Source organism: Bemisia tabaci, chromosome 1 (assembly GCF_918797505.1).
Source record: "Bemisia tabaci chromosome 1, PGI_BMITA_v3".
Lineage (NCBI taxonomy): Eukaryota > Metazoa > Arthropoda > Insecta > Hemiptera > Aleyrodidae > Bemisia > Bemisia tabaci.
The window spans coordinates 81,235,368-81,263,278 of record NC_092793.1 but is presented as its reverse complement, the minus strand read 5'-3'; the positions used below and the strand labels follow the sequence as shown (position 1 = coordinate 81,263,278).

The following is a 27,911-nucleotide window of genomic DNA, read 5'->3' as shown; positions in this document are numbered from 1 at the left end:
GAGGTTTAATGACAGATGGAGTGTCATATTAGGGAAATTCGTTCACCTCTAGCATGGGGTCTGCTTTTCATAGGGGAAACACATGACATAGTATAGTAGCAAATGAATTGTTCAAATTAGGTATGTATTTTGACGAAACATTACAAAACATATTTGTGAATGCCTAGCTAGGTATTCCAAAAGTGTAGTCTGGGGTGGAGAATCCATGACGAATAATTTCTTGGGGGAGGGGGAGGAGAGATATATGAGATATGATTTGTCTCCTGTATTAAGTTTTAAATACAGCTAATCAGACTCCTTTACATTTTTAGTATAATTTTTTTCCACATCATATGGGAAAATGTTTATGCCCAAAATTGTATTTATTTTGAATGATCTCAAATGAAAGAATGAACTTTGATATGAATTTGAAATTTTACAACATATCACGGATAATTTTTACGTATTTGATCATGTGATTTTGAGGTATAAAAGTAAGAAAACAATTTACCTATAATTAGAGTATACAAAATTAGCATAAAAGAAAAATTGAAATATACGAAAGAAAAAAATCACAGCCTTTCTCAGAATATATGACACACGAAGGTAATTTTATATTATCTCCTAAGTAACTTCTGTAAACGACACTCAAGATTTTTTTTCTCATTTCCTATATTATAGGTAACACGTCAGGTTTATCGGAAAATTGAGCTTTTTTCCCTTATGCATTCCAAAGAAGAATGATTTATAATAGTTTCCCCTCCTGCACTCCTTATCCGTAGATCATCAACATATTGAGGCTCTCCTATGTTAGAGCACAACAAACAAAATATTCATCGTTTCCCTCTTGTTTATCATTCAGTGGCGTGGCGTGAATTGCGATATATCGATTTTCATGTCATTTAAATGTATGGAAAAGGATCGATAAACAGGGTGCTCGCAGCGAACACCTTATTAATCGATTCTTTACCGTAGGTTTAAATGGCATAATAATCGATATATCGCAATTCACGCCACGCCGCTGTTATCATTAACTCGTGAATCGCCAATTCTGGTACACTTTTCTCTAATCGAGCTAATTGTAAAACAGAGGGTCGCGTGTTCGCCTGTCTTTTTCGATTCAGCTGGCAGAGACACATAACACTTTTGAGAATCAACTCAAAGGGAAGAACGTGATAGCTACATTCTTCGAGTTCACTTCTCTCTAGTCCGAGAGAAAATCTGCATCATTTTTCAAGCACCCGCGGCAATGCCTTTCTTTTTGTAATCAGCATTTGCAGCAATATCGTCACCCAAACGCACGATTGCACATACGACACTACCTCGATAAGGTCTTTTTTCCATCACATGGCCAAGCGCTTCCAATCCCTTGAGAATTTCCTGAAGGACAAAAAGATACTCAAGTTACAAGATTGCACTTTTCGAAATCGCTGAGTAAGATTTAGAGAGCTTTACACTCCAGGGATTTTATGACTCCCAATAGAACCTAGAGCTATGATTATCAATAAAAAGTGAAAATCGCTCCAAACTAACCAAATTGTCACTACAGCACATTAAATTATCATTAAAATTTCACGCAGAACACGTTGAACGTATGCGTGGTAATTCGACGCTTACATGGGAATACATTTTGACGTATTTACGCTAAAAGGAACTATGTCGCACACAAAACTTATGCATACAGTTCCTTTTATCATAAATACGTCCATATAAGCAAGCATATGTAGCCTGATTCTGTAACTTACTGTAAATAGAGCGATCCCTATCGGTGGGTCAGTGGGTCACAACTTTTATCTGGCGATCAACCTATAAACTTTGAGAAACGGTGATTGAGATGGTGGTGCTGGTACCCTCTGGGTGATTGTTTTGGTTTGAGAATGAAAAAGTTTTTGGGGTCGAATGCCTGACAAAACGAGTGACCAAGCAGACCTTTTATTTGCGATATCTTACAGAATGAAGCTGCTGCTCCGAAATCACCTGAAGTGGTAACTTACCGCTGAAATACCCTCTTCATAGGTGACATTCATGGGTATTAACTGGTGATGTAATCTAGGAGCATCAATTGCTGCTTTAATGCCTAAATCCATCCATAAGTGCCTCATTATGACCTAGAACAAAGATTTGCATTCACTAGAGTGAAAAATAATATCTACCGAGTGATTTTTCATCGATAAGGTACCAAAGATTATATTCGTCAGTACGGTATCGACGAATAACATTTTAAAAATACTAGACGCAGTCAAACTTTCAAGAGGTAATAAGCAGAACATACTGTAATTATCAATAGTATATTTATCAGACTTCATTGAGCTATAGAGTTTTGCGATTGTACCTTGGAAATCATATACGTGCGGATATTTCAGCTTGTAATATTACATATCTCCTGTCGCGTTTCATTTTTTCGAGAGACGGAGTGGGCATCGTTTTTGTTCCGGATTGGAACGTTGCAATACACCTAAATGATGCATTTCTCGGAAAATTGACAATGTCGCGATAAAACTCAGTATTGGTTTACTTTTTCGGCACAAGAGGCAACGCTGGAATTAGGTATGGGTGTATGTAAGAAAAACAATCAAAGCTTCAGTCGGTGTCACATGCGATGAATATACTAAACGAATTTCATTATATCGCCTGGACGCAACTATTCGGGCTTCATGGATGTTCGTGGTGCATACACACGACAGTGAAGGCGTTTTCACTTCAGACACTGACCGGACCGCCTCACAAGCGGCACAAAAGATACTCATACCCTACGCCTGTATGCAGCTATTCGCGTAGGAGATATACAGGGTTATCCAAAAGTCACCTACCACCCCTGTAACTTTTTTCCTAATTGAGATAGAAGTTTGAAACTTTGGGAATGTTCCTCGGTTTAAGGTGGCAACATTTTGGTCACCCCAAAATTTTGGGGGGCGGGGGCTAATTTTTTTTTTCTAATGGCAACCCCCCTTTATGTGATACTTCATTCGAAAGATAATAAAAAAAGAAAATTTTTGACGCAAACCGCAGGTAAAAATATTAATTTTTGACAAAATGGCGGCCGGTCAAAGTTTAAAATGGCGGAAATTTGGCATCTCCGTTTTTTATCGGCGGATTGATCTGAAACTCAGAATCCCAGGGTTTTTCGGGACGAGAAAAACGATTCTGGCATTAGTTTTCCAGAAATGTCAGTACTTTTCAAAATGGCGGCGTTAAAAATGGCGGCTTAGAGCGGGAAGTGGATATTTAGGCTGCTTATCGTCGGATTTGTATGAGACTTGGTACCCCGGGGTATTTCGGCACGAGAAGAACGAATCTTTCATTGGATTTTTGAAATTTTTAAAAACTTTAAAATGGCGGCGACAAAAATGACGGAAAATCCATATCATGGGCTGTTTACCGATGGATTTGCACAAAAGTCAATACTCTGGTGGTTTTTGGCTCGAAAAAAATTAATCTTTCACTAGATTTTTGAAACACTGAATATCGTCAGAATGGTGACGGAAAAATAACGGAAAATCAGCATCCACCATCGCCATTCGCATTTTTGCTGCCATTTTAAAGTTTTTAAAAATTTTAAAAATTATTTTCCAGTAAAATTACCGAGAAACTTCAATAATTTTACCGAGATTTCTCGGTAAAATTACCAATTCCATAAATGGTATTTTACCAAGAAAAAACTGGGTACAAATAGAACCCTGAATTCTTGGTAAGTTTACCATTTTCCTAGTAAATACACCGAGATTTTTTTTTCAGTGCGGTGTGGTAGGACCCAAATCAGCTTACAGAAAATATATTTCTCACTTCATTCATTGCTGTAGGATCATGTAATCAGAGCATTAGTGAACTGAGTTCATAAAACGACGAATTAATGATGAAGTATTCACAGTAAGTGGCTTAAAATTTTTGCATAAAATTCTGGGTAAGGCGTTGACAAAAATCATGGGGATGTTTCTTCTCAAAGCTAAGCTTGCGGAATTCCTCCCTGGAAAAGAAGATCGGTCGAAAATGTGAAACACTTTTTGAAGCCGCAAGTGAATTTCAACCTAAATTCTTACATAACATTTTATCATTTTGCTTTCATATCTACAGGAATGATTTCCTGCTGATGTAACTTGTGATAACACATTGCTCCATTCTCATATTTATCACGGCGACACAATCTCCGATCGACCAATAAGATGCCCTCTTTTAATCATGGGGTAAGGTGACGTCATGACAGCTGTGTAAGTAACATGTAGACAACCCTGCTGTCGGGTATTTTTTCATATCTTCCAATGGGCCCCGCGGTCGCGCAGTAATTTTTAACTGCATCTTCTTTTTCACAGTTAAAATAACCCGATTTTTCGTATATTATATTTCCTAACGTTCTCCTCTCCAGATCATTTCTGGTCTAAAATGTCATTGATAGTCAGTTTTAAACGTTGTGTGTTTTAAACAGATGTGAAGAAAACTTTGGTTACGGTGCTTCTTGTCGATACGAATACTCGAAAAGAATAGTATTAAATCTTACCTGCGCTAAAGCTGTCGGAATTTTGGTTCCACCTGACGCACCGATAACCATCCTGACGTCACCATTGTCACTGACAATAATACTAGGACTAGTGGAAGAAATAGAACGTTTCCCGGGTTCAATAAAGTTAGTTGGGACAGGAGGTAATTTGAAATAGTTAATCAGCCCAGGTGTGGAAAAATCATCCATTCCACTGTTAAGAAGTATTCCTGTCTGTGATGATGTGACTTGAGCACCAAAACTGAAATAAGTGAATAATTATTTAAACAAATAAAAAAATGAGAAAAAACAAATAGCAATAGTAAATCCGAAATTAAAACTATAAGTAAATTAAGACATTAATAAATGCCTAGTTGTAATCATGGTATACGTAAAGAATTTAATGAAATCCTACAACCTAAGTAACAAAGAATACGAAGCACACCTATGCTTTTCATAGGCCAAAAGAAAATACTAGGATGCAAAAGGAAGGATTGGCCAAAATTTAAGGTTTAAGACATCATGTGAATTTTTAATAAGTCGGTTGCAAAATTCAGCTAAAAATCGCCCTTTAAGTAAAGCCTGACTCCTGAATTTCAGGTAATGTCAACATTCCAAATCCATGTATTGGAAAAATCAAGCTTCGTGAGATTTTTGAGCGTAAAAGACTGATTTTTTTCAGGTCTTCATGATAAAATCTTGGAATATTGGGGGGGGGGGGGGCTGAACGGCAACTATGGATAATTTTAAACGTAAACGCAATCTAGCCATCCTCAATACCTTCTTATGGCTCCCATAATCGATATTTTTCTTCTCTTTTCTTCGCCATTTTAGAAACAAAATTGGTCAGTAATGTAGGTAATTAATTTTAAATTACGGTGTTTAGCACTTTCACTGATTTTTCTTTCTTCCTATCCGTCCTCTTCCTTGCTTTTTTTCTACTTCTTAAAGTGCTTGTAAAAAACTAATGTAAGTACATAGTGCATTATTGATGTTAAAGGTAAATAATCAGGACCCCTCAGGTCTATTTATGTTATGTATTTATAGTGCATTATTGATGTTAAAGGTAAATAGTCAGGACCCCTCAGGTCTATTTATGTTGTGTATTTTATCTATACTAAATAATGCAGACTTCACGTGATTGACTCCACTCACTGACTGACTCTCTCACTCACGTATCAGCGGATCTCGTGAACGGGAGGTCGTGTGACCTGAAATCCGCACTGGGATCCCTCTCTACAGCAAGGCGCCGGATAAGGGAGGATTTCGCGATCCGCGTGCCCGGTTCGCGGATATCGCGGTCAGCGTGTGTCGATTTCCCGTAGGTCAACGGGTGCGAGAGAGAGTGCGAGTGAGTTGGAGAAGTTCCGCGGCTCGCGCTGGAAGACAGCTGATAAATTTTACGTGTGTTCTTCTGGTGACCGCAACGGTTAGGCGTGGAAGTTGGATGGAGTGCGGCGTCCAACGAGTGCGAGGAAGATGGAACGAGTTCGGCGTATAGCGCTGTTGGAAGGAAAACGCGACGATGATGCCATGATTTTTGCGAGCTCCGACTCGTGCATCCACGTTGCGGAGCCTACTCTCTGGGGATGTGAAATTCTGGAAAATTGTCTGTGCATGATAGACTTTTTATTCATATGCATTGGTCTCTCTGCGAAAGTATGAGATATTTTGCTCGCGGGATCCTTTTGTTTTCTTCGGTTTTTTTTTGTTGTTTTGCAAAAGAGTGGTGAAAAATGTGCTTCGCGGTAGCCTTCCATTATCTTTTTTTTTTTTCTTTCTTTTTTTTTGCGAAAATTAACTGCTCAAGTCCGAATGTAAAATAAATTGTTGTGATTTAGTCTTCACATCGCCCTTGCGGTTATTTTTTGTTACTTTTTTTATCTTTGTTTGGAAATGATTGGGCTCAAATTCTCGGAATTTTTAAATGAAGCTGTTGTTTGGCTTCAAATTAAAATATAATAAAACCAAAATGGACCCATAAAGACGATGAGTGCAACCGTTGCATTCGAGGAGAAAGGGTTTTCGCGCGATTTTCATCATTATTTGACTCCGATCGTGGGAAGGCGTTTTGATAGAATATATCCACAGGGGATGCACATTGCGCTTGTAGATTGAAGGCGTTTGTACCTGTGATGACGGTCGTCACACTGCCGGAGCCTGCAGACGCGGGTGTTGTGACAGCGGAGCAAAACTAGGAACATAGTTTCGACATGCTTTTTTTTTTTTCTTCTTCTTTTTTTATTTCCAAAAACATTAAAATCTTATATAAGGAGGAAAACAATTCCACATGGTTACATTTCATAGTTCTAGTGTAATTGAATTTGGATTCTTCCAATTCGTCACTTTAAACGAGCAGGAAATAAGACGAGCAATATTTGCACTCCGGGAGGTGGGTATTGTGTTATCATCAAAAATGAAGGAAAATCATTGCGTTTTCGCCCATCCCACGTAACATATGTTACGAGTTTTAATGCGCACATGTATTCTTAATTGAGTCAAGAAATTCGCGCTTGTTATCCCCGATTATTGATGTGAATAACGTGCATTATAATATCTTAGAAATTCGCTAGGAGCACGACGTATTTGCAGTGATATCGTGGTGATTATCGTTGTAATTTCTAATTTGTTTTACAAAATCCCTGGGAAAAATCACGTTTTCTCCGCGATGTAGATGGACAAACCCGCCTATTTCTGAGAATTAGACGAAACCGCTGGTTAATCCCGTAATTTTCGCGGATGAAAACTCACCATGCTAACTTCAATTAAAACATTGAACTGACAAAGTAACAAATCCTGATGAAAATAACAACTTTTGATTTGGTATTATTGATTATTATAATTATCACATTTCGCTTACTGCAGAACAGACCAAAATAACAGCTTTACTACTAATCTCTGCATTTTTATCAAACCAGTGCGTCTCGCCAATTTTGAAATAGTAGATAATAATTCAGAAACACAATTAGTAACTGATCACTAATCACCTTGATTGCTGATGGTGGGGTTTTCTGAGCGTAGCACGGGTTTCCTGCTAGTATTATTATAAATAATATTTTTTTGAAAAATCTATTTCCTTCAATTTCTTTTTGACAAGCAAAGGAGGTGACCGACCGTGCACGCTCTCTTCTCTATCAACTGGTACTATGGAAACTCAGTGATGGAATGAAATTATGTTGTGTTTGGACGGTGTGAGAAGCAACCGGAGGATCCGTTCGGTGAAAAGCGGTAATCTTTTCCTGCGAGACGGTCAAAGACTTACTAAAGGTTGACGGTTGACGTGACAGAGACGGCATCTCCGTTGGGTGCAAGAATACTGATGTGCGCAGTCCCTGAGTCATCTTTGCTCGCAAGCGTGGCTCCATAATGCTGAGGATCATCGAACGTCTTATCATCCCGAATTTGATGGAATGTCTCATTAGCGTATTCATCGGATTGCAGATCCGTCAGAAGCTGCAGAAGGAGATTATTTAGTTAAAAATAATTTAATTTTAATGTTTTAGTTAGACAATCTTTGGCGATTCCTCGACGTATTGTTATCGACACTTTTGAGAACTCCATCTATTTAGATTAAACTGAAGGAGAATCCCCGCGAGTGGATTCGGTCGGGTTCGGCCCAATTCACACCATCAAACTTTTCATCCAACATAATCAGACGAAAAGTTGGATGGAAAGTTGGGTAGTGTGATACTGACGCGAGATAACGAAAATTTGATGAAAAATTGAACGAAAAGTTTAATGTGACGTCACGTTCAAGTTTCCGTTCAATTTTTCATCATATTGTCGTTTTCTCGCGTCAGTATCATACTATCCAACTTTCCATCCAACTTTTCGTCCGATTATGTTGGATGAAAAGTTTGATAGTGTGAATTGGGCTTTTATCAACCAGACCGGCAGGGTTGCAAACCGAAGGAGAAAAAGGCTCGTTTGAAGTCCATAACTAAATTCAGTTGCTTGATGGTCAACGCTTGGCATCCATCCACTTTTCAACCCACGTCAGGAGAGGGGTCGAGAATTTCGGATTTGGTCGTTATTGCTGCCAGCATGCACACCAAATGTTGTAGGTGCACCCTGCACCGTCGCCAGGAGGGAATTCAGTGTTTCTATAACGGAGGTCGGCAGTAAGTTAAAAACTTAAACCAAATCCACTCGCGAAAATTTGCATTCAAAGAGGGCGTGGTGTACTCGCTATATCCAAGCTGGTGTACGTATTTGCTCGTTGGACTGACGAAACAAGCACACCCTGAACCCCTGACGAAGGGTGTCAGGAAGTGAGTGGCACTCGAATGGTCTAGCCATGAAATTGAAGGCGCTTCAACACACGATAAATTGATCTGAAAGCGTGGGTGTTTTTTGTCACTAAGTTCACATTACAGTCACAAAGTAATGTATAACTGTTGTGTGTTTTTTGGGGGAAAAAAGGGATTTCAAAATAAAGTTCCAGAAAATCAACTGCAAATCTGGCTTACCTGCGTCACGTTTATGAATTTTGGATCGCCTAATTTGGTTCGTTTTGCAAAAGCGAACTTAAAAGCTTCTATTATCCTGTGAAACGTTTTGATCCTTGCATCTCTATTTTTTAAATCTGCCGCTGAAAGCCTGTACTTGTCCATTATCTTCAAAATATGAACGAGAAGTAAACCATTTCCCGGTGGCGGAGTGCTGAAAACCGTCTCATTGTTGTGCAGTGTGACTTTGACAGGATCTCTCCATTCTACACTGAGGCAAATACAAAAATGGACTAAAATAACTGCTTTTATAATGGCAAGAATGGACGTTTTTTGCCAAATTTAAAATATGCCGGGATGTCTGAGAGGACTACTTCCATCAAATATTGTCGCGGAGGCCGAACATGACTTCAGTTTTTCGCCAGCAACTATTCCCGTTTTCCTACACTGGAAAAAAAACACATTGGATCTAGAGTCCAGACTCTTAAAAACATCGACAAGAAAAAGAACTCTCGATTCAATCAGAATCTAGCTTAAATCAAGAACCAAGTCACTTAATTTAAGCGGATTTCCTTTTGATTCAAGCAAAAATCCGATTGAATCAAGAGTATTTTTTCTTGTTAATGTTTTCAAGAGTCTGGACTCTAGATCCGATGTGTTTTTTTCCAGTGTACATGAAGCCACAGAATAAGTATCAGTCCACTTTTGGCCAAAAATTAATGGGAGAATATAGCTCCGTTAGATAATCAGGAGAATACTTTTCCCTATCCTTTCGTATACAAAATAATCGATTGAGTTTTCCAGGGTAGTGTGTGGGCGAGAGAGGGCATCTGATTGGAAATCCCCTGTTATTAGGAAAAGAGGGAAATATTTGTTAAGCCTCTGATACGAATAATGCTTCATATTTTTTGCTGTTGAAATCTGAAACCACGTTTTTCCCCCTAACTGGCATGAATTAACCAGGAAATTGAACTTTATCCCAGAAAACATTCTATTAAAAACGTAAAAACGTAGAATCTGCCCGGAATGTGCGAGATGAATTAGGGTACTTAACGAAAGAAAAAAAATTCTATTAAAAAAAGTAAAAACGTAGGTTCTGCACGGACTGCGCGAAATAAATAGCTCAACAAGAGAAAAATACGTATGATTATTTACTTATTTACACATTAATTAAAAACAATTTTTCCGGGCCGGCTTCGAGCATGTAACCTATCTCCATGGGTTACGTCTACTTGGGCTCTCTACGTGGGCTAAGGGCTCCTTCCATTCAAGATGGGCCACGTGCCCCATATACGTGCCCCATACCGGTCGGAAATAATTGTTTTTAATGAATGTACAATTGAGTCGTTGATCGATAGTATTTTCCCTTCTCTAGAAAATTAAAATTCAAGTTTTTGGGAAAATTCAGATTTTTTCGAGCAGAAACAAACTATTACAGAGAAACAGAGGTCTGCTCTTGATCCAGCCAAAATCAGTTTTTGGACTTTTTGGCATATTGAAAAAAAAAGAAGAAAACAAATTATTTATTGACTAGCGTAAGGTGGCTGCAATTTGTAAAGGTCTACGTGTTCAATCATTTCCATGATTACATCCGCATGATTGAATATGACTCAGAATGAGAGATTAATATTTAGTAACTTACGAATATTTATTCAAGTCTTCCATAGTAATAATTCCTCCCATACTTTGAACATCCTCGACGAAGGCTTGACCCAAGCGGCCGTTGTAAAATACTTTCGGCGTCTCTTCCGCCACTATTTTGAGAGTTTCGCACAGCTTTTGATTGGGAGTCACAAGCGTTCCCACTGGCTTGAATTTGTTCGTTTCAGGATCTACAAATTGATCTCTGCAAGCAAACACAAGAGTATATGCGGTAAGTTTCCATCGAAGACTCTTGATTTTAACGAAACATAATTGTATATGCTGGAGCTACATGTTCAATGTCCACCTGATCGAATTCTTATTTGAAGAAGTCTCGTTTCTGAAAATTGCGCGGCTCATTGAAGATTCTTTTAAAATTGCGGTTAAAAACGAAAATACTTCCGAAGGCACGCGCCATACACGATCAAATGGACGTATTTCTGCCAAACGGAACTATGTGAATCATGACGTGAGCCGTGTCATGCGTCTATTCTTACGGGTCTCAGGGCTCATGTCTTAATGCACATAGTTCCGTTTGGCGGAAATACGTCCACATTTAAAAAAAACTGCACGTAGATTTGTAGGATTTGTCAAAGATTCTATCAAATTCGTACACTTCATCGTTCCTCTCAAGAGTGAGCGTAACAACATTTCAATGTTACCACATTTCCCCGCGCAAATTGCGTTTTTACCAGGAGAATCTTGTGGGATTTTCAACTAAAAATTTTACTAGTTTTTCATCTGATTCGTTTAAAAATCAGAAAAAACGCTTTAAAAAAATCGTGGTTTGCGATTTATTGATTGTTATGCCCAGGGCCGGATTTACCTACTTACCGCCCATGGGCCACCTGTATTTTGCCGCCCCCTTCTCATTCGCTTTGAAACATCTATGAAACCATCAAGTGAACGCGCCGGAGGGAAAGGGGTGTATAAGACGCGTTTACCTGTATTGGACACATTTTTTGCGAAAGCCCTGTCAACACTACCAGCAAAAATTCACGGAACTTGGCGCGAAAGTTAAGTTCCGTAAACTTATCTCTGAGTGGCCAGGCCTTCCATTCATAAGATATGAACGAACAAATTATGACGGAACAAACATAAATGTGGTTTAATAATTTCAACTTCCACCGCCGCGCAGCTCTGATCACACTATATTTGGGACAATGCGTGAAGTATTTCTGCAGTCTTGTAGGCGCTATGCGTTTCACGCCGACCGCACTGTTTTTGACGCTATGCGTGAAGTATTCACGCAGTCTTGTAGGCGCTAATATGTGTTACATGCCGAGACTGCCAAGCCGAGGGCTTCTCCTTTTCATCTCAAGTCCTCGTCATCATTGCTATTATGCGCCACGCCGCTCCAGGCCAAACTGCGTGTTTGGTTTCTCTAATAACTCGACTAATTAAAGGTGCTGTCTCTTGTACCACCGCTAAACGACAAAATTAGAAATTACTATACTCTTAGGAAATGAAAGATTTTGTCGCCTCTTCTCGTATGTAATTTTTTTTATACCTGCATTTAAAAAAAGTGCAAAATTTGCCGCCCCTTTTTGCCGCCATGGGCCGCGACCCATGTGGCCACCCCCTAAATCTGGCCCTGGTTATGCCATTTAAAACTATGGAAAAGGATTGATAATCAGGGTGTTCGCAACGAACATCTTAATAATCGATTCTTTGGCATTTCTCAATTTGGTTTAAATGGCAGAGCAATCGATTTATCGCAAAGCACGCCATGCCACTGGAGATAGAGTTACGTTCCATCGTCTCTGAGACGACGGACTCGGAGTAATATTACGGAAATTTACGGATCCAAGTCACCTTAGGCATGGAAACGTTGGACTCTTTCAATATTGACTCAATACTGAGTTAATATAGTGTCTCTCAATATATAGTGCTGTTGAGAGTCAGGTTACCCTTATCTTGCATCATTAGCAGTCGTATCGATGCGCCACTTAGAAAGCTTTACTTCGATCGTGTGATACAGATTCATGCTTGTGCGTGTTGTGTAGCATGAAAACGCGATGATCATTTTAAGGAGATGAAATTTTGATTGTAACACGATTGAAAATGAAAGAAAACTCCCGAGTGAAAGAAGGTTGAATTTTAAAGTTTAATCCTCCCCTGCCTCCATTTCCTTGGAACACTGATTTCGTCCCAGCCAAAATTGAATTTGATGTATCTTCACGCTAACAGGTCAAATAGAGTCAAAAGTAAGAACCAAGATGAAGAGAGATGACCGTGAGGAAAAATTTGGAACAATATGCGATCTCTCTTTCCTTATTCATTTAGGATCTGAATCTGGCTGCACTCTTTCTAGGTGATACCATTATTTGACGTAAGCTAGAATATCAACTTACACGAGGAAAACATTTCTTCTGAATGACGTTTCATTGAAAGTGAAGGCGTCGACTTGGCTTTGAGAGATCTTGTAACCTGTTTCACACATTTCCAAAGCCGGAGCAAACAATTCGGCCCATTTCAGTTTCCCGAAACTACTCCATGCTTCCCAATAGCCGGCCATCTCTCCGGGAACTCCACTCGCAAGAGCGCCTAAAGATGCAACAGAGAGTTGTTATCACCGGAGCAATGGGTCACTAAACCTTGTTTATTTTATTAAATATTCTGAAAGTACAATGTGAGTAGATAACGTGGTGATTTTTCCGCATTTTTATGGAGCCGAAATTGCGGAGAAACCCGCTTTTGAAAAATCTAAAAACTGCAAGACATTTCAAACGCACTCGAACGGTGGGAAACTGACGGTGTTGACGCACTGCGGTAGTCGTATTGCAATCTTCTCTCATTTTCCTCTGATGTTTGTTCAAATAAAACGTGTTTCAATATGGAATTGTTGCTCGTTTATTACAGCTAACATATGAATGAGATTCAAGTCTTGAATACAAAAGATATGATTTCGACTTTAGTATTGTTTTCATATACGAAGAGTAGATAGACATTTGACGGAAGTCGTGGAAACCCGTGCCCGCTTCTGATTGGTGCCGGATGACATCATTCGGCGCGGCGCGAAACCGGGGCGTTTTAAATTTGCGTATAAGTTGAGCGATTTGAACTGCGCATTTCTCGGTTATTGAGTTACTTGTTCGCATTTTTAATGTGCGCATCGTGTTCTACGCGTCATTTTCCTTCAGAAAACTATATTTGCAAGTCAAAATTTGTTCATGGTTTATTGACCCATTGTCGGAAATTGGACTGCAAAACTAACTGTTGTAAGTGTCTTAAAAATAAACGCAAATGTATTTCGACGTGTCACTTGAAAATTTCATGTACAAATACGTAATTACTCTAAGAGGCCATCCATAAATTACGTATAATGCACTTATCCCCATTTTTAGACCCCCTCCTCCTAAGACACTACAAGATATCCCGTACCTCCCCTCCTCTAAAAATTACGTAAGGCTCGATTGACCCCTCCCTTTTCCTTCAATTATCGCAGATCAAAGTATTACGTTTTCTTTTAGACAAACAATGACATTTTTAGGCCAAAACTTTTATTAGTGAAACTTTTGAAGTAATCTCATAGGAAATATTAATGATACAACTATTTTAATAAACAAAAATACGTAGAGCAAAATTGAAGATTTTTTATGTCCTTGGAATAGTTAAAAGTATAAAGTTGACATAAGGATGAAGTCACTACTCAACACCCCCACGGAATGGAGAAATGGGAATCAAGAAAAATGACAGGAGCATGGTCCGATCGGTCAGTAATCGGCGATGTGCTGAATTCTTCTATTTCATCTTGAATTTTACTATGAACCTGACGATAACTGGATTTTTGTATTTTCTTTAAATGTAGGCTGGAAAGCTTACGTAAGGCTCAGTCCCCCCTCCTCCTCGTAAGACACCGTCAAGCTGTTAGTGACACCCCCCCCCCCCCAAGTTTTACATCATTCATGGATGGCCCCCGGCCCCCAAGTAATTTATAAATTTTGACGGGCGTTTCGGCAATTATTGCCAGAATTTTGTATAAATTTGTTTCGGAAATCGATAAATTTAAATCAATTTTTACAAGTATATTGACAAATATTCAATAGGCATCTAGTGAAATTTAAGGAAAAACCGTACTTCAGCAGAATTTTTTACATTTACCATCATTCTATTTGTAAATTTTCTCATGCCTTTATTTTTCCTTGTGTCACAAAAATGGCTTGCCCCGTTCGCGAAGTCAGAACCTTTTTCGTTATGCCCATTTCACGGGATGGCCACATTTTTGGCCCAGTTCATGAGGAAGGGTGGTGCGGCGGGGTTTCGACTGGAGATGAAACCACGTTTGGGTCCGAAATGATCATCATCAAAACAATCCAAAATATCAGGACTACAGACTAAAATGTAAGTTTATACCTAAAATTGTGATGATGTTTAGCATTAGAGTGTAAAAATGTAGATATGCATGACATAATAATACATCATGTACACGCTAATACATTGTTTTAAATACTATTGAATTCAAATCATCATTATTTATCCTTGTGTCTATGCTGAGGTGCAAGAATTTGAAAAACTCCTCCGATTCCTAAACTATAAGTGTCGTTTAAAAATATTGACAAGACCTATCAAAAGAATGTGGTCGATGAATGCTACGATTTGTTAGAGAAAACTTGTTTACATACCACTTCTAGACTTCCCGGTTTGATTTTCAAACATAGTTTTATTAGAGAGAAGAGGAGCAACCTCTCTTGCGTCGAGAATAGAGATGTTTCGTGTTTCTCTGCTGTAAACGAGCATTTGGAAACCCCCTCCGATTCCAGTGCTATGCGCGTTGTAGATCCCGTTGCATAACATTGACGCAATCGCAGCATCTACAGCAGACCCGTTCTTCTCCAGGATATCCCTGAAAAAATTTGAAAAAAAAATAAACAAATTAATTAGTTAATTAATAATGAATCAATATCAATGCAGAGATGATATATTTGCGACTTTCGAAGAAAAAAAAAAGACAAGCAGGAAAGTTCTAATACTGTCGTATTAGAAAAGCGCTCAGGTGTTAGTCAATGTATTTAATGGAGAAAGGACGTATAAACTCCGTCGACTTGGCTGGGAAATGGAAATAAAACATCAGCTGATAGCAAACGAAGGTTACCAAGGAGACCGTAAGCGCGTATTTTTGTTTCCCGAAAATGAGCTCACCGTTGAGCTCATCAGGCGTGTTTTTTTTAGGCTTCATTGGAGTTCAACGATCAATTTCGATAAGAATTACTCTACCGCTGAGAAATTTTCTTATAGACAAACGATCGAAACTACCTGCGCATTACGTTAAAAACATAAAATACAGTTTTCACAGCTTTATTTATTTTAAAAATGGAACCCCCCCCCCCCCCAAAGCCTACACATCGATGAGCTGGTGCGCCATTTAAACGCATTAGCACTAGTATACTAGTATACTCAGAGGCAAGTCGAAATCAAAAAGCGCTGCCTATCGGCTGAGCGCTTAAATGAAAGACAAAAAAATCCATCTCATTCGTGGCAGACAAAGACGGACACCGCAAGGAGCAATAAAATTTTGTTCATCATTTCGAGTGCGCCAGGGTTTGAATCTGTTGCCAACCTTAACTCGTATGTGTCTATTTTGTACGTTCATTCGAAAAGAGCAAGTGCCAAAAGATGGGAACTAACTTATTCACAGCCATGCCGAAACTACAGGTAGACGTTCAGTTTTGCTAAATTCGCTTACTTACGTGGAACACTCGAGGCCCATTAAAAATCTCCAAAATAGACTCTTACGGGAAAAATTAACGTTCTAGTACGTATCAATTATTCAAATGTCCCTTGAGCCAGAGGCGCGGATCCAACAATTTGGCAACACCGGATTTTCTCCATTTAATCCTATGTTGTATAATCGATTCTTGTCGGAGCACCTGGTCCCTCCAAGAATCGATATATTTCCATAGGTTTAAATGGAGAATAACAATGTTGCCAATTTTCTGGATTCGCGAATGCCTTGAGCACAGAGATACCACATCTACAGATGAGCCGAAACCTCCCCGGGGCTACCAGTAAGAAAATGAGTCAGTCCACCTCTTGTCGCGTGATAGCGGGGAAAATGTTATCACTGTTCGAAACCTTTTGTTGTCACGACGAACTGATGACACTCGAAATAATCGATCGCTAGCCTCACGCAACGAATATTCTTTTGATTGCAACCTGAAACCGTCAAGAAATACCTGTTTTCTTGCGATAATGAACAATAAAAGTTTTCTCTGTACTCTTCACAAATTGAAACCATCTGGGAATCGAGAAAAGTCTCTAAAACGGATGATCTTCCATGCATTCGTCCACCGATTTTCGTCACAGAAAAACGTAGAGCATATAGAGTCGTAATGTAAGTGGGAGAGCCGGCGCCACCTTTAAGCGTTTTCCAGGTCCCGAATTCCGAGACTCCTAAGCCACGTCGGGGTCACTTTTTCGATACATAATCGATTGTTTTCGATACACGGAGACCCAGCCATCCGATGTAAATAAAGGAGATAGGAATTACTATGTATTCCACACCGCCATTTTGGGTCAAACATGTATTGAAGAAGTGACCAAAGCTCGACGCACACCGGGCTCGAAACTCGTTGACCGGAACATGGGGCCAGCTCTCCCATTTACATAACGACTCTATGTATTCTATGTTGAGAAATGACAGATGTTCTGACGTTCTAAGGAAAAATGCCGTATAAATATAGACATGTTGCCAAATTTCTCCTCATGAAAATGGTATTTTTGAAGAAAATTATGCGTATTTTTCGTTGAAAATTTCAGAAATTTTAGATTACATTACGAACAAAATTTCTGAGAAATTGAAAGAAAACATATTCGCAACTTTCCCGATCAATTCGTATTTTGTAAAAGTAAATTTGGCCAATTTCTGAAGGTTCATGCGGCGTTTTTCCCTTGCGCGGCAGCTTGAGAGAGTAATGAACTAACGCTCTCCTACCATTCTCACGATCTTCCATTCTTCCCCGCGCGCGCTGCCGACTGCAGTGCAACACAAGCGTCCGATGTTTCACGACACTGTGCTGCTGTGCTGCAGAAAAACGCCTTACGAACATACGAATGTTGCCAACTTTTCCTTCATAAAACATTCATTTTTGAGGAAATATATAAATATTTCTTCCTGTAATTTTTAGATACTGCGTAGATTGAATTGCGAACTAAATTATCTGAAAAATTTGGAGAAAATGATCCACAAGTGTGTTTGAAAACCTCGTATTTTCTCAGGAGGAATTTGGCAGCGACAAATGGCTCATACAAAGTTTTTACTTGGCCGCGGCGAAGTAGGAATCGACTCGTCGCACAGTGGAACGAAGCAACGGGAGAAGTCTGGCAAAAGTTGGAAACTCTGTAAGCTCATATCTTCGTAAATATGAATCGCAGAGGTTTAAATGTGGCTCCATTGGTATTCTCGCAAATTCTCCTCTCAGAAACACCCATTAAAATTGGAATCGTGACGAGATGAACAGCAAAATTTGCAATTATAGTAAAAAATTTCATGTTTGACCTGCTCCTAATACTGTTCCTTTGTGCGCCGACTCCTCCTCGACTTTCGGTGATGCAACACTTGTAAAATGCTCGCTGGAATGGACCAACCCGTAAGTGGCATCACGTTCAGCCGCCGCACAGTGGATTAAGTCAATGAGAGAGGTCGGACAAAATTTCGAAACTTTCATCCCTTATAATTCCGTTTATTCAAAACTTCGAGATTTTAAAAGTGGTTTCATTGGTTCGCTCGTGAAATTTTCTGCCGGGCGCACCCCTTAAAACTTAAAATATGACGAAATAAACATCAAAATTCGCAATTTTAGCCAAAAATTTTAAGTTCGACCTCTCCGATTGACTCGATCCACTGTGCGCCGGCCGATATTAGTCTGATCGTCTGACAGAAGTTAATTTTATAGTTACTTGGGAAGAAATTATCGATTCTTCTATTTGCAGGTGCATATTATATTTGTTGCGGTCCGTTATATCTGTACGTTACAGTAGCTTTTAGACCCTCTTTTGTTCGAATAATTTTCGACCGTAGCATTGGGAAATCATGGATGCCAATCAGACAATCGTTATACATGTGACGAAACAACTGATATGGTATGGTCATGTTCAAGGAATGGCAGGAGACAGGTTTGCCGGTGCAGGTCCTGGATTTGATTTCTCCTGGGAGCAGGCGTAGAGGGTGCCCAGTGAGGAGGTGGGGGGTGGAATCGAAGCAGAAATGGACTACATTTCGCAATGAGGAACTACAATTTCTGTTCTATCCGTAAGAACACTCATGTCTAAAGGAAAACCAATAAGTTGTTTCTGAACTTTGTAACCAGATTTTTTAACCCGTGAATTATAGTCCTTAATTGCAAAATGAAGTCCAAATGTTAAGGTGCTCGAAGCCCGAGGCGAGGGGTTGTGGTTCCGGCGGTTAGGAGTCGTAGCGCACCAGGTAGTACTATAAAGTCACATTCTATGTAAGGGCAACTCCCAATGTAAAATAAGCTACGACACTAAATTTTGTGTGCGAACGCAGGGCTTGCTGTGGCTGTGGGATAACAGACCATAAGATTTTCAGCACCGAGACAAAAGAGTGCCATAAGAATATTAGGCGAATTTTCGCCAGTGCGTTTGGTCGACTTTATCAATGGATCGACAGGGTAGTAAAACCAAAGAAGAAAAACGCTCAACCGAACGCTTTTCTTCGTGGCCATCGTGTGTGTGTGGATTCAGAGTTGGATTTAAGCGCAAAACATACAGACAGTCTGGCATCTACACACCTCAATAACACCCTTGGCTCAAAGAGCTATTTTGGGCTTCAGAATATTGAACTTTCAGACGAGACCAATGGCACCATATTGTTACTCATAACATTAGATTAGATTGAGGAAGTGAAACTTCTCAGCTTTTGAGAGCTAACTCTCTCTTCTCGTGCTTTAGGTTCATGACTATATGATTGAATCGAATTTTTTGCATGAAGGTACATTTTGTTTTTGATAGGATGGATTAACGGGCAAATATCCTGGCGGAAAAGTGGAGAATTTTCTTTTCGAGATCAACAAAATTCAGTCAAATTTCTAAGACAAATTTCCGAGTGTTATGTTCTTCTTAATATTTTTAGGAGTGAACTGTACAAGACCATTTTGAAACGCTATAAATGAACTTATACCCCTTTGAGAAAAATCGATTTGATCACCATGCGAATTTCTTATAAGCGTACTTTACGCGTCAAAAATGAGAGCCGAAAGTGAGGATACGTGGTCGTTGCTCAACAGTAGTTCTTTCAAGTAAATTTCAACATTTTTTATCCAAATTCGCACTCAAATTATTGGAACAGTTTATATGTATAAACTGACAGCTATTGAGCCTCAACTCATCGTCGGTTGCTGAAAATTGCACGGAACGCGCAAATTTCGCGGACGGAGTCTCGCGACAGCATCCATCGATGCGTTGATGACCTCCATTTTCAGTTCCTATTTTTGGCGTATGAGGTGCGCTTAACTCTGCCTCTTTGAAGTTCCGGGTGGATTTTACCATGACACGATGTCAGTCAAACGTAAGAAACGTAATTTACTCCCAACTTACTTGCCAACTGTCGAACAGGGCGGCGCGTCCGTGCAGACGGAGAATTTTTTGAAGTTTTGCTCTACCGATGCCGAGGGGGCGATGATCTCCTCTGAACTTCCATCTGACGATTTTATCCACGCTGAGATAGCATCGAAGTAGGCAACCCCGAGATAAACGAAGAGCAAAATTAGTATGACAAATATGACAACTGCTGTTTTGATTCTAAAAAATTGTTCGTAAATAAACAAAAATAAAAGCACTATGACAAAACCATGAATTATGTAAAATGAGATAGAATAAGCAAATTTTCATTAAAAGTCAAAATTTTAATCTTCCACCATATGCCTCCACCACTCCTTACCATAGTATGCTCTTGACGTGCCAATGTTCTCATGATGGTTGTAGAGAACTCAAACAGCGAAAAATTGTATTAGACCCCCCTTCCCTTATCCTTTTTTTTCGCTATATACCTTCAGAACTTTGAGAAAATATTCCCTCCAATCATTGAAGCGGATTCAACATGGTTCGATGGTTTGTCAGTGCGAGTTCAATCCAGCTGTTGTCTGAAGGAGAGAATAGGTTGATTGATAGACGGCTGAAAAAGTTCAATCTCATGTTCATAGAGAGGTATATCAGCTGACGGGGAATTTTATCTCTAGTTCTGCTTGTAACAAAATTTTCGTTCAAGGAAAAATAAAAAATAAAATAAACTTTTTAAACGCTAATTGAATTTTCAACTGTAATCTCAAGATATTCGGGACGTAGAAGTGTCTTAATAATCAATGGTCCTTTGATGGAAACATGACAGAACTCTCGATTTTAAGCAACTTCTTAGACTTAGGTGCTCTCCACATGAGCGTGTCTAACTCGATTGCGAGCAGTTGTATATTTTTGAACTGATACTGCTGCCTTGATTTCAAAATGTATCCTACTGTTAAACATAAACAGTTTATGTATAATTTAAGTTCATAAAAAGGTTCAATTTCGCTAGATTTTTCTGGGAGCTATCTATTTAGCATCAAAATTCAAAAGTGTTCAACTCGCGCCATGTCTTTCATGAATACGAAATTCATACGCGCATGCATACAAACATTGTAATCTGCAGTATGATATTCTGATAACTGTCATCCAAACTGCCACCAAAATGCAAGTTGAAAAAATTCAATACGTGACGTTAAAGATACGAGTGCCTACGTTAATGAAACTAAGGATTCGAGCAATAACTCGATTTTAATTTTTTTATTTGTTACGATACCTGTTCCTTTAGGACTGGTCCTATTGGAGCACGGGTTTAGATTGAGGGGAATGTCATCCACATCCTATAGATAAAAATAAACCATATAATGTAACCCCATTGCAGCAAACGAGGGTCATCCATTTAGTAAGTTTTCCTCCCTTGTATCTTCCGAACGAAAAGAGATAAATTAAATCGGTAAAAAGACACATATACATACTCTAAGCTTTAAAATTAATCCAAGTTTTTGAAAATCGGTTAAGGGGTTCGCGAGAAAAGTTAATTTTACTGAGACAACCTCCTGTCGCCGCGTGCCCACCTCCCGGGTCAGGATGCGCGGAGAGTCGATTACTTCCTCGGGTATTCGCCTCTAAACATCACATCAAAAAGGAATTTTGAAGTTTTCTTTGAGTAGGTCTTACCTTTCTTTTTGACGTAGGCCTCACATCTTTTTAATGATGCACAAATCCAGTTTTACCCCTCTGTTAATTTTCTCGGCGTGATTTTTGACCGAAAGTTGAATTGGTCCGAGCACATAGTTTCCCTTAAAAATAAATGTATGTCTAGATTAAGAATCCTACAATTTTTATCACACACCTCGTGGGGCGCTGATAAATTCACTATGCTCAATCTTTATCGATCTCTGATTAGATCAAAATTAGATTATGCCTGTTTTATATATGGGACTGCCAGCCCTTCTACCCTCAAAACTTTAGATGCCATTCATAATACAGGTATTCGAATTTCAACAGGTGCTTTTAAGTCAAGTCCATCATCTAGTCTATGTATAGAAGCTCGTGAGCCTCCCCTGTATTATAGAAGGCAATTACTGCTCGCAAAACACCTCGCTAAGATGAAATCGTTTAATACTTTTCCTGAAACCTTCAAAGAATTACTTACATTCAAAAACCAATTGTATCTTTCTGTTTTCAGGTTTACTAATTTTAATGATGTGTTAAAATTTAAAAAACCTATTTTCCCTTTTTGGCAGACATTACCTACGGAAAATGTTTTAAATGTTCCGGTTATTGCAAAAGCTAATTTATCTCAAGCTGAAATGAGACAGAACTTTTTCTCAGTCATTGATTCTCATGCTGAGCATAAGCCATTCTATACAGATGGATCTAAAACTGTTAATTCTACTGCATGCGCTTTCAGTTGCGATCTGAACGAAATATACTCTTTTAAATTATCACCAGTCACATCTATTTTTACAGCTGAGGCTCTAGCTATCTCCAAAGCCTTAAATTATGTCCATGATACAGATTGTAAACAATCAATTATTTGTTCAGATTCATATAGTGTATTAAGTGCTTTAGGTAACCCCAATAATCCTCACCCAATCCTTACCCAGATCCAGAATCTAGTCTTCACCCTTATATCTAAAAATTTCTCTATCCTGTTTTGTTGGTGCCCAGGACACGTTAATATTCCGGGTAATGTTCGAGTAGATTCTGCAGCTAGGGAGTCTAGCCTTTCAATTGGCCCCTTCTCGAAGGGATCGGTTACCTCTAAAGATCTGTTTCTAGATATAAAAGGAAAAATTCTCCACCATTGGGTTACTGAGTGGCAGCATTTCACCAATGCTAAATGCCCCCCTGCATTGCCTACTTCACCTTCATCCGAAAACTTTCATTTGACTCGACTTCAACAAGTAGTCCAAACTAGACTGAGAATTGGTCACACAAATTTTTCCCATAGCTATTTGATGACCCAATCAAACCGTCCTGCTTGCACTTCTTGTCCAAATTCCCCCTTAACGGTAGATCACGTTCTTATAAGTTGCCCACTTTATAAAGATATCCGAAAACGTTTTTTTCCCTACCCCTTACCCTCTCTTAAAAATTTACTTCTGAATACTCATCCTGTGAAACTTTTTGAATTTATGCGCTCCACTAATCTCAAAATTTAACCTTTCCCCTCAACCCTTTTGTATTTTTAGTGATATCTCCATGTAAATTTATTACTGTTACTGCCCTCTTTAGAGGTGTAAATGGCCTTAGATGCTAAAGCACCGCTTTAAAATAAAATTATTTTACTACTACTACTCACATCTTTTTTGACATTTTTTGTTTCATTACAGCAGCTTTTTGATGCATTCCGCGTAGAAGCTCTCGCCTTGGCTCCGAAACCATGTCATTGACAGCGATCTGCACTTCCAAATCAGTTGCTTTGCGTCGGGAAACTTTCCCCCGATCCTCCATACTCTCATAATTTAGCCATATGTGACTTTCATCTTTTCCCGAGCGGAAAAACTTCAACGATGAAAAGCGATTGCCAACCGATTCAAAGGTACAGATCACTGTCAATGACTGGTTTTGGAGCCAAGGCGAGAGCTTCTACGCGGAAGGCATCAAAAAGCTGCTGTAATGAAACAAAATATGTCAAAAAAGATGTGGGGCCTACGTCAAAAAGAAAGGTAAGACCTACTCAACGAAAACTTCTAAATTCCTTTTTGATGTGATGTTTAGAGGCGAATACCCGAGTCTGAAGTAATCGACTCTCCACGCATCCTGACTCGGGAGGTGGGCACGCGGCGACAGGAGGCTGTCTCAGTAAAATTAACTTTTCTCGTGCCCTCAACCCCTCAACCGATTTTCAAAAACTTGGATTAATTTTAAAGCTTAGAATATGTATATGTGTCTTTTTACCGATTTAATTTATCTCTTTTCGTTCGGAAGATACAAGGTAGGGAAACTTACTTTTTGGATGACCCTCGTAGATTTATTCAAAATTTCTTTTCCCATTCAGAGGAATGTTTCACGGTTTTTGGTGGGAATTTCACTGAATTTAAATGACAATACTTTGAGAAGTCTGTGGGAATGGCACTACGTATTATTGAAGCTAAGTGCCACTTTTTCTCACATCAGTTCAAAAAATTTGCTAATGGCAGCAAACGTTTCTAATATTTTACAGCATTTCATATTTGGGCCATATTATATCACTGAACTTACCGACACATCCTTTTAGCCCTCCGCTCTGCTCGCCCCGGATCCTCTATTTCCAATCTAGAGTCAACAAAAATTAGAAAGGATAAGAAACTAAAAATTGACTTGTCGTTTTTACAGAGTCAGGAATAAAAAATTGTATCATTCAGTGAGAGTGTTAATCAGATCGTGTAATCATTGATTTGCGCCTTTTAGTCTTATGGTGTTGACATGAGTTGTAATCTTGCGCCTATAACTTACTAAAATTAAGCTGGAGAGTTATTTTTGGGGTTTAAATTTAGGAGGGTATCTGCCTCTCTTTCTTTTCCATTTTTTCTTATTTTACGTATGGAATATGGACTTGCGTTTAACCGCTTTGTTTGGTAAGCAAGGGTTTGCCATAAAAAATTAGTAAATCGAAAATCAATGCATCAATTATAATTGATAATGGAAATTCGTGTACTAGACTTATAAAATAAGTAGAGACTTGTGCTTCGGGTGTGAGAATGCTTTAAAATATGAAGAAACATTTATCTGAAACCTTTGATGACCTCGGCTGACCTCACAAGCCTTGCTCTCAAACAGTTGTAGATTTGAAACTGAGCAGTTGAGTCTTATCTGTATTAGTTACTTTTTGAGAGCTTATTTAAAACTCGCACCCCGTTTCAATCAAGAGTAGCAGCTTTTTCCCTATTAAAATAATGATACTTCTAATAACAGCTAATGCGTGACCATGATTGCATGTAACTGCCGATTAATTTTCTGGCTACATCTCAAATTATTATTATTTAAATAGAGTGGTACTTATGGGATGCATGCAGATTCTGCGAGATATTATCATGCCAGACGACCAGTGGCGTGGCGTGCTTTGCGATACATCGATTTACCTGCCATTAAAATCGATTCTCTACTACAGCTTCAAATGGAGAAATATCGATAATCGATCATTCATGCCACGCCACTGCAGACGACCCCGAAAAACGATCCGGGACTACATTTGAGGACCCCCCCCCCCCGCAAACAGGGGGGCGCGAGGGTTACTTCCTCAACCGGAAAAGATTTGGATGGCCCTCTCCCTAAATTTTGATCAAAATTGACCATATTGCACGATTCACAAAAATTGCTCCTAATTTGCGTCCATAGTAATCAGTGCTAAAATAGCTGTAATATTTGCATTTCTGTCTTGTTCAGAAAAGAATTTAAAACACAAACGATATAAGAATGATGAAACTTTGAAATGCCGACGCATGCGTCCAATCTTCAGCAATTAGTCTTGGAAGATAAAGCGCTGTACATGACTTTTAAAGTAAAGAGAGGTGAGTGTGAAGAATGGGCGTCTTCTAACGACGAATTGAAGAAAAAAGTGAAAGCGCTTGGAGTAAGACATCTGAGCGGCGGCATGAACAATGAAGGCACCTGACTGGAATCCAATTGCATAAGGCGCGCAGGGCATGGGATTAACCTATTTATGGGATGGTATGCTCCCCCTGTACTTTCATGACTCAAGTACTTAGGCAGTATAATGTAGCAAACTATTTTTTTCAATTCCACCGCACCTATTGCAAAAATATAATGTTTTGTATTTTAAATTATTAATGATGAGCGAGAAAAGATAACACTCTACTGTAGCCCGTTTATTGAAAAAAGGAGAGTAAATGTTATAATCTTGAGACAGCAATCCAAACGTCTCAAGTTTCCTTTGAGAGAATCTCTGTGGACATGAAATAATAAAAATAACATCAATTTGTAAGAGGGTTCGCCGCCAACTTTTTCGAAAAAGGCGTATCGATCCAGTTACGGTTGATGTTACGTTTGCAAACACACGGGGCAAAGAGAGTTCGCCTTCATCCTGGCGGTTATGCAAGATACACTACCTCGAAGTCGGAATAATTGTATCATAAAGATGTTTCATCTTCCATCAGAAGAAAAACGAGCATAGTGCAGAAGGAACGAGGCACGAGTAAAATATCAATTGCAACATCTTCGGAGAGATGAGAATCCACTGAAGTTTTTTCAGCATTATACTTATTTCTTTGTGAGAAAATGCAGGAAACATGCAGAATATTTTAGCCGCATTTCTTGGCAAACATTTCTCAGATGATTTGGAAGGGAAATTTTCTTATTTCAAATGCGAGTGCATTTGAAATTATTACCCTTTATTATTATACCCTTTACAATTATTCAGTATTATTTCTACAATACCTTTTTAATTATTTTAACTACAATATGTAAGTAACTATAATAATTTTAATTTAGCCACCGATAACACAATTTTTGTCGAAGGAACTGATAAGTATTTTTTGCATGCAGTTCGTATTTATTATAATGGGAGCAATTGTTACTTTCTTATGAAGAGAGCCCCCGTTTTTCCTGATTTGAAATAGCGATATTGTGCGGTTGTATTAAACACTTGTTAAATGAAGGTATAACTGAATTTAACGCTAAACTGCCTCCTCGAATATGGTTACGTCCCAAAGTATGTACAAGGAATTATGCATTGCGGATTACATTTTGCAATAAAGAACCACTATCTCTGGCTCTCCCATGAAAGCACGGATCTGCAAAGAAAAATCAATAGCATGTATGTTCCTTCTAAAAAGGGCCAGGAATAGTGGTTCCTTATTACAAAATTTAATCCTTGTGTCACTTGCCATTAGTACTCTAGTGGTCCATCTTGCATACTGTCTATCATTCGACCAACAATTATTGCAATTTTTGTCCTCATTCCCTATCATCTAATTTTATAATGGGGGTGATAAGCAACAAAGACCCAGAAATACTGAGGAATGAAGCTTGAAAGTTAGAAACTCACCTTCGTCTGACCATTTTTCACTATACAGTAGTATTTCTCGAGAGCGGTATGCTGAAAAGAACCGGCAAGTTGAGCAGAAAGTTGGAGAAGAATTCAAAATATCCAGAACACTTCACTCCTGTTGGTAAAACGGGGATTGAAAGAAACAGTTTTTTTCTTCTTTTTTTCACCTGCAGGATCGGGCACCTTCTTGTTTACACTCGGAGCACACGGGGACTAGCACATGGCACGGTGCGCGGGCTGATTGCTGATCGCCGCCGCACTGATCGACGATTGGGGCACGGCTGGCGGCAGTGTTGTAAAGTCACCGGCGCGGTGTGTGGATCTGGTAAAGTTTCGTGGTGTCCGTCTCCGGTTCTTGCTACGTCTTCGCACATGCGCATTTGGTCGAAGCTTCGTCAATTCTATGCCAAGGTCGGCAGGCCTCCAGATTGGTGCCAAATCAGACCGTGAAAAATCCCGCGCAATATTACGATGGTGCCCCACCACTGCCATCCTGTGAAAAAGCACCGCATGAAAATGCTGGTGCTGTCTCATATCCCCCGGGTCAAGATTAATTTTTCATGGACTTAATAAATATTTCTCTTCGAAATTTTCTGACACCCACTTTGAACAAGATGCTCTGAAAAATTGGGGGAAAAACTGATCTCTAACTTTCCCTGGAGATTCGCTTTTTATAAGAGAGAATTTGGCGTCGGAAAGCTCTTACGGCGGTTCCACTTGGTGCAGTAAAATGTCACACCTAAAAACAAGTTTTTTTTTAATATTTAAGAGAACGTATTAAGGACATAATAATAGGCTGTTTACAAGTAATTTTAGATAGCAATTGGGATATTCTTACAATTAGTTTTGGTGAATT

General features: G+C 39.1%; 1 protein-coding gene across 5 annotated transcripts; it reads right to left on the bottom strand.

The window, feature by feature from the left end:
• Nucleotides 1-103: 103 nt before the first annotated feature.
• LOC109044044 (scoloptoxin SSD14) lies at nucleotides 104-27,520 on the bottom strand. Of its 5 annotated transcripts, none has more exons than XM_019061519.2 (11): nucleotides 27,053-27,516; nucleotides 24,268-24,321; nucleotides 20,098-20,301; nucleotides 15,165-15,385; nucleotides 12,894-13,086; nucleotides 10,541-10,744; nucleotides 8,920-9,169; nucleotides 7,713-7,903; nucleotides 4,472-4,712; nucleotides 1,974-2,087; nucleotides 104-1,359 (listed from the first exon to the last, which is right to left on the bottom strand). In XM_019061519.2, exons 1-11 carry the CDS (start codon nucleotides 27,064-27,066, stop codon nucleotides 1,213-1,215), a joined length of 1,833 nt encoding a protein of 610 aa, XP_018917064.2. In that variant the 5' UTR covers nucleotides 27,067-27,516; the 3' UTR covers nucleotides 104-1,212. The 5 variants fall into 5 exon arrangements, with proteins under 5 accessions (XP_018917064.2, XP_018917066.2, XP_018917067.2 ...); XM_019061521.2 differs by having other exon boundaries at nucleotides 20,098-20,218; nucleotides 27,053-27,508; XM_019061522.2 differs by lacking the exon at nucleotides 27,053-27,516 and adding an exon at nucleotides 26,892-26,959 and having other exon boundaries at nucleotides 20,098-20,218.
• Nucleotides 27,521-27,911: the final 391 nt, after the last annotated feature.

What these genes read in the sequence shown, in the direction of transcription:
- LOC109044044 (XM_019061519.2), bottom strand. An exon ending in CCCTGTTCGACAGTTGGCAA is followed by an intron (nt 15,386 to 20,097) that starts GTAAGTTGGGAG and finishes AAATTTTTTCAG; the next exon opens with GGATATCCTGGAGAAGAACG. An exon ending in ATGAAGAGGGTATTTCAGCG is followed by an intron (nt 1,360 to 1,973) that starts GTAAGTTACCAC and finishes TTTGTCCTTCAG; the next exon opens with GAAATTCTCAAGGGATTGGA.